Source organism: Eriocheir sinensis, chromosome 45 (genome assembly GCF_024679095.1).
Source record: "Eriocheir sinensis breed Jianghai 21 chromosome 45, ASM2467909v1, whole genome shotgun sequence".
NCBI lineage: Eukaryota > Metazoa > Arthropoda > Malacostraca > Decapoda > Varunidae > Eriocheir > Eriocheir sinensis.
Window position 1 is genome coordinate 2,595,994 of NC_066553.1, and position 7,500 is coordinate 2,603,493.

The following is a 7,500-nucleotide window of genomic DNA, read 5'->3' on the forward strand; positions in this document are numbered from 1 at the left end:
CCCTCCCTCCCTCCCTCCCTCCCTCCTTCCTTCCTTCCTTCCTTCCTCCCTCCCTCCCTCCCTCCCTCCCTCCTCCTCCTTCCTCCCTTCCTTCCCCTCCCTCCTTCCTTCCTTCCTTCCTTCCTTCCTCCCTCCCTCCCTCCCTCCCTCCTTCCTCCTCCCTCCTCCCTCCTCCTCCTTCCTTCCTCCTCCCTCCTCCCTCCCTTCCTTCCTTCCTCCCCTTCCTTCCTTCCTTCCTTCCTTCTTTCCTTCCTTCCTTCCTTCCTTCCTTCCTTCTTTTGTTCTCGTCTCAATGCACGTGCGACATAGCGTTTATTTTTCATGTCTTTGTTTGAGAGAGAGAGAGAGCAAACTTTACATACTGAAGATGAAAGAACATGCTGTGAGAATAATTCTCTCTCTCTCTCTCTCCTTATTCTAATTTCCTGTACATTTTTTTCCCTTTTGTTGTTGTTGTTGTTTTTGTTGATGTCTTGTTAATAATGCGAGTTTCTAACAGTCGGCCATGTTTGTTTGTTGGTCTGTTTTTATAGATTTATTCCTCGTTTGTGTGTTTGGTGGTTTGTGTGGTTTCATTTTCTGGGATATTGTTTTTCTCTTCTACTGTTTGTTCTTGTCTTCAGTGTGTGTATGTGTGTGTGTGTGTGTGTGTCTTAATCTTGTAGAGCACCTGCGACATGCAACACACACACACACACACACACACACACACACACACACACACACACACAGAGGGGCGTCAAAAAAGTGCATACGTGTGTTCATGCAAAAATTCTCTTCATAAATCTTTCTGTACAAAATTCCCGCACACAAAACTCCTCGACCGACCATTTTTAAAACATTACTTTCCACCTCCGATATTTATGCAGTTCTGATTTTTCTTTTATGTGAATTTTTTTTTTTGTGTGTGTGTGGATTTAAATTTAATTCTTTACTGAAATTTTGTCTGGTGTGAATATTTTCGTTTCAACTTTTTTTTTCATTTTATTTTTTGTGTTATTTTTTATGTATTCTGTTTTATTAGTCCTTTTTCTTTTTGCATTGAAATTTCTTAATGAGGAGAAAAAAGGATAGAAATTTGTAAAAGAAGACAAAGAAAGATTCAGTACACACGAGGTATATATATGAAAAGAAAGAAAGAAAGGAAGAAAGAAAGAAAGAAAAGTGATGGATATATTTTTTTTTCTTTTTGCTATATCTATTTTTTCTTTTTCCTTTACCTTTTTTTTCTTTTTCCTATACTTTTTTTCTTTTTCCTATACATTTTTTCTCTTCCCAATACTTTTTCTCTTTTTCCTATACTTTTTCTCTTTTCCTATACTTTTTCTCTTTTTCCCATACATTTTTCTCTTTTCCTATACTTTTTCTCTTTTTCCTATACATTTTTTCTCTTCCCAATACTTTTTCTCTTTTTCCTATACATTTTTTCTCTTGCCAATACTTTTTCTCTTTTTCCTATACATTTTTTCTCTTCCCAATACTTTTTCTCTTTTTCCTATACCTTTTTTTCTTTTTCCTATACTTTTTCTCTTTTTCCTATACATTTTTTCTTTTCCCAATACTTTTTCTCTTTTTCCTATACATTTTTTCTCTTCTCAATACTTTTTCTCTTTTTCCTATACATTTTTTCTCTTCTCAATACTTTTTCTCTTTTTCCAATACTTTTTTATCTCTTTCCAATCTTCCTTTTTTTCGTATGGTTTTTTTATTGCGTTCAGTTTTATTTTATTTTATTTTGCTGCGCGCTGTTCACAATCATCCTGTTCTTTTTTTTTTTCGATTCGCATTCGTGTGTGTGTGTGTGTGTGTGTGTGTGTGTGTGTGTGTGTGTGTGTGTGTGTGTGTGTGTGTATGTGTGCTGTTTAATTACTCCATCGTGTCCCCTGGTTTCAATTTCCCCCTTTTTTTTTTATTTTTTTTTCATCCAATTATGTCTTCCAATATTTTTCTTTCATCTTGTTTTATTTGCAGTTTTCACACACGACTTTGTCCATCGAGTCTCCTTCACGTTCATTTCTCTCTCTCTCTCTCTCTCTCTCTCTCTCGCTATTTTTTTTTTCTTTACGTTTTCGTCTATGGCACCGGTAGGGTTTCTTGGTGAGGCCTGATGGTTGGACCCAGCCCGTTGTGGCGCAGGCGAATATTTATAGTGGCGCCATCTTGCCTGGCTCATGCTGACCCCGGGAACTCATCAATGACCCTTTTTTTGTTTTTTTTTTGAGAGAGAGAGAGAGAGAGAGAGAGAGAGAGAGAGAGAGAGAGAGAGAGAGAGAGAATTTGTAGTCCGGGTTGATAGGTGGTCTTCAGGACAGTATGTGGGTAGTCTTGGGCCACTCGGCTGTGACTGAAAAATCCCAGGTGGTAGCGTGGGGATTCGAACCGACGTTGTCCATGGCGTGGTGAATGTGGGCCCAGCACGCTAACCACTCAGCCACCGCCTTGTACGTTTGGCTGCTTGTTGTCTGTTCTCTGTTGGCTGTACCTGTTATGGACTTCTGTTGTGTGTGGCGTTGTCTGTATTTGTTTATATCTTTGCTATCTTCCTTTGTTTCTTCCTTCCTTCCTACCGTCATTCCTTCCATCCTTACTACCTACATATCTATTTACCTACCTACATACATACAGTCATTCATTCATTCATTCCTACCTACCTACCTATCAATCAATCTCTCCCTCTATCTATATATCTATCTATCTATCCATCTATCTAGCTTTACTGGTCTATATTTGTACCTTGCCATCCACACACATTTCTGTTTGCAAATCCTATAAATCCCAACACACACACACACACACACACACACACACACACACACACACACACACAAACACAAACACACACACACATTCTGCGAGGCACGTTTCCAATTAGCGGTTGAGTGAAGGAGGTGGGCGTTCATTTCTGGGGTGGGTGAAGAAGTGGAAGTGGAGGTGGAGTAGGGGGAGAGGTGGATGGTCACCTTCTCTCCTCACCTCACCTTCTTTCTCCTCATTTTCCTCTTTTTATTTTTTTTTCTCCTCACTTTTCCTCTCAAAATTTCTCTCTCCTCACCTTTCCTCACCTCACCTTCTCTCTCCTTAGTTTCCCTTTTCTCTACTACTTTCTCCTCATTTTCTCTCTCCGTCTTTTCTCTCCTCATCTCCGTTTTCATCTTCCCTCCCCTCTTCTCCCCTCATCTTCTTTCCTCACCTCCCTTTCCCTCTCTCCTCACCTTTCTCCTTCCTTTTCGTTTTCCTCATTTTCTCTCCTCATCTTTCTCCTTCCCTTTAACTTTTCCTCTCCTCTCCTCTTTTCTTTCCTTTCCTCTCCTCATCTTCTTTCCTCACCTTCCTTTCCCTGTCTCCTCACCTTTCTCCTTCCCTTTCGTTTTCCTCATTTTCTCTCCTCATCTTCCCCTTTTCTCATCTATCTCCCTTCCCTTTACCTTTCGTCTCCTCTGTCTTCTCCTCTTCATCCTCATCCTCATCCTCTCTCTCCTCCTCTCACTTTCCCTTTCGCCCACCTCACCTGGCAATACCTCTGCTTACCTTGCTCTGCCTTCCCTTCACTTGCGTACCGAACCTGCTTGCTTGTATTGCTTTGTCCTGCTACACACACACACACACACACACACACACACACACACACACACACACACACACGCACACGGAGGTATTTTTGTGACTTCCTCAAATTATTCTTTTTCACTTCGTTTTTCGTTATTTTTTTATTTTTTATTATTATTTCTGCAAGCTCGCTAAATCCTTTCATCTTTCTGTTCGTTTATTGACACTACACTCCGCCCCCATCTACACACACACACACACACACACACACACACACACACACACACACACCTCTCCCTGTGCCTTGATGAGCATTGATGTCATTATCGTCATCATCGTCAACATCAGGGTCGTCAAGTCGCCCCACCAGTTGTTGTTGTTGTTGTTGTTGTTGTTGTTTTACCAGTCAATGCCATTCCGGTGCTGGCCAGTTAGCAGATTATTGTTGATGTTGTTGTTGTTTTTGTTGTTGTTTTTAGTAGTCCACGTGTTGTTATTAACTTTATTTATTTTACTATTATTTTTATTACCAATCTCCTCCTCTTCTCTTCCTCTCCCTCCCTCACCTCATTCTCCTCTTCTCTTCCTTTCTTTTCCTTTCCCTTCCCTTCCCTTCCCTTTATCTTTTCCTCCCATCCTCTTCCTCCCCTGTCCCTACCTTTCCTACCCTTTCCTCTATCTCCCTTCCTTCCCTTTCTCTTATTTTCGCCTTCCTCCTTCTCTCCCTCCCTCTCTTCCGCTTTTTTTTAATGCGATAGCCAGACTTGTTCCTCTTCTTCTGCTTGCCTTTCTCTCCTCTTCCTTCAATCTTCTATCTTCTTTATTCTCCTCCTCCTCTTCCTCCTCCTCCTTCGACTGATCCTCTTTGTCAGCCCTTCAGTATATCCTGCGTATCCTACCTACACGTCCTCCTTCCTTCCTTCCTTCCTTCCTTCCTTCCTTCCTTCCTTGACTTGAACGCTCTCCAAAGACATCCTTCAGTTCATCCTTCGAATTCCTCCTCCTCCTCCTCCTCCTCCTCCTCCTCCTCCTTCTTTGTCTCCTTCGCCTCTCTGTGTTCTTCCTTCCTTCCTTCTTTTACTCTCTTCCTTCCTTCCTCCTTCGCGGAAAAGTTGTTCGTAGGCGTCAGTGACCGGCTTCACGAACGTGCGGGAACGTTCGATTCACTCCCGAGGTCAACGACGTTACTGTAAACAACCTCACGACCCCTAGAGGAGAGTATCAGGACGCCTCTCCTCCCGAAATTGACCTCTCTCTCGACCAATCCTCTCTGCTCTTTAATATAGGAGCAATGATTACCGGACCTCTCTCTCGACCAATCCTCTCTGCTCTTTAATATAGGAGCAATGATTAACGGGATTTTTTTTTTTTTTTTTTTTTTTTTTTTTTTTTTTTTGAGTTGCTTCCATTTCGAGCAGCAACGAATCCGCTGGCTGTACTACACCGCCTCGCTGGGACCGGTGAAGCGTTGCAGTTGATTCTCGGGTTAGTTTCCAGCTCAAAAAACTTTGGAGTGATCAACGTTACTAAACTTGTTCAGAAGATGGCGCCACTATAAACACTTGCCTGCGCCATGACGGGCTGGGGCCGAATACCATCCAGGCCGCTCAAGAAAGCCTACCGGCGCAATAGGCGGAGACGTAAAAAAAAAAAAAAAATAAATAAAATAAACGGATCAGATCCCTCGTAGGCGTCACCTTCCCAGCGTAAAGAGGATGTGATCAGGAGGAGGCGGAGGAGGAGGAGGAGGAGGAGGCGGAGTGAGAATTGTTCAGTGTCGCTGGCTAGGCGGTAATTATACGAAAGAGGAGGAGGAGGAGGAGGAGGAGGAGGAAAAGGAAAGTTTCGTTTAGTCGGCGCAACATCTGTGGTCATATACCGGAGAGAGACAGGAGGGGGAAGGAATTATAGGAGAAGGGAACAGACCCCAGGAGACGGGACACAACCCCCGATTAATACCTGGTACCCATTCACTGCTGGGTGGACAGGGGCGTAGGGTATCGGAAAAGCCGCCCAAATTTTTCCACTCCGCCCGGGAATCGAACCCGGGCTCTCTCGATTGTGAGCCGAGTGTGCTAACCACTGCACCACGAAGCCCCCTAGGAGGAGGAGGAGGAGGAGGAGGAGGAGAATACGTGGGTGGCTAATTCTTCTCGCTTCCCAGATAAAGGACGAACACAAATCTTCTTCCCAAGCCTGTCAGCATCGGCTATCGAATTTCAGAATAAAGGGAGGAGGGAGGGAGAGAAAGAGAGAGTTAAGATGGTAGGAAGGGAGGGAGGGAGGGAGAGAAGGAGAGAGTTAAGATGGTAGGAAGGGAGGGAGGGAGGGAGAGAAGGAGGGAGTTAAGGTGGTAGGAAGGGAGGGAGGGAGGAAGGGGAGCGGAAGGAAAGGGAGGAAGAGGGAAGGCTAGGAAAGGGAAGGTCGTAACGAGGGAAGGGGAGGGGAGGAATGATCAAGGAAGGAAAGGGAAGGGGAAGGGGAACAAAGAGAAGGGAAGGAGGAGAAGACGTAGGGGAGGAAGGGAGGGGAAGAGAAGGGTAAATAATGATAATAATAGTAATAATGATAAAAAAAAAAAACAATGAGAATGAGTCTAATTTTAGTGTAATTATAGTTGTAATTTAGAAGCATCAAAATTAAGTACTTGTAATAATGAAAATATGAACTTCTAATCATCATCATCATCATCATTTGACGTCCCTAAGCATCCTCCTCTTCCCTTCCTCCTCTATCTCATGTTCCTGTCCACTCCTCCTCTTCCTCCTCCTCCTCCTCTACCTCCTTCCCTTCTTGTTCTTATTGTTCCTCTTCTTCATGTTCTTCTTCTTCCTCTTCTTCTTCTTCTTCTTCTTCTTCTTCTTCTTCTTCTTCTTTCTGTTTTTTCTTGTTATCCTCCTCCTCCTCCTCCTCATCATCATCATCATCATCTTCCTCCTACCATACCATCCGCTACCCTTTATTTTCCCGCCCTAACCGCCCTCCTTCTCCCTCTCCTCCAGATCCTACACATGCACATCAGTAGCGTGGATAAGCTGCCGCTCTCCACACAAGGCTCTCCGCTCCAGGTGCGCTGCAAGACTTTCCTGGCTGTCACCTTCGTCATCCCAAAGGAGCGAGACTGCCACGATATCTATACCTCGCTCCTGCAACTCTCCCAGCCCGGTGAGTGCTAAAGGAGGAGTGGGTTAAATGAAGAGGGGTGGAATGAGATGGATGAAGGGGAACGTAACGAAGAGGGGAAAGGGGGAAGTTGTGGTAGAGTGGGTTAGACGAATTGGGGATATAAGAGAGTTATGGATGAAAGGGAGTTAGGAAGAAAACGGGATGGGGGATACAAGGGAAGTTGTTTTTTGGGGGGGCTGATGAAGAAGTGGAAATGATTGATATAAGAAGTACGTAAGAAAGGAAATGGAAGAAGTGGAGGAAGTGGATAGCGAAACGAGAAAAGAGTGGAGATTGGATTGAAAGGGTGGAAAGAGGCGAGGGGAGAGGAAGGAGCAGAATTGATGAAAATGGAATAAGGAGGAGGAGATTAAGAGAACGTGGGGAGAGAGAGAGAGAGAGAGAGAGAGAGAGAGAGAGAGAGAGAGAGAGAGAGAGAGAGAGAGAGAGAGATTGCTGGAGAACGCCGAAGTGGAGAAGAAATAAGGGGAAAAAAAAAAAAATTTAGTGAAGTGAGAGAAAGGAAGGAAGGAGTAGAGTTAGTGAAGGAAGGAGAAGGAAATAAGTGAAGAAAAGAAGAGTTAGAGGAAGAAGAGAAGAGCGAGGGAGTGAGAAGAGAAGGGAGAGGAGGAAAGGACGAAAGCAAAGGAGTGGACGTGAGCTTCTTGTGTGGAAATGAAAAAAAGAAAAAAAAGAAAACTAAAAAAAATCACACACACACACACACACACACACACACACACACAGTCAGTCAGCCACGCACGCACACGACAGACAAGTTCAAACACG

General features: G+C 43.8%; 1 protein-coding gene across 2 annotated transcripts in view; it reads left to right on the forward strand.

Annotated features, from left to right (window-relative positions):
• LOC126980866 (myotubularin-related protein 6-like) overlaps nucleotides 1–7,500 on the forward strand; it is a 112,450-nt gene that overhangs the window by 62,254 nt on the left and 42,696 nt on the right. For both annotated transcript variants that reach the window (XM_050831197.1, XM_050831199.1), the window contains exon 3: nucleotides 6,549–6,711. In XM_050831197.1, coding sequence (XP_050687154.1) covers nucleotides 6,549–6,711 — 163 coding nt within the window. The remainder of the gene's footprint in view (nucleotides 1–6,548; nucleotides 6,712–7,500) is intronic.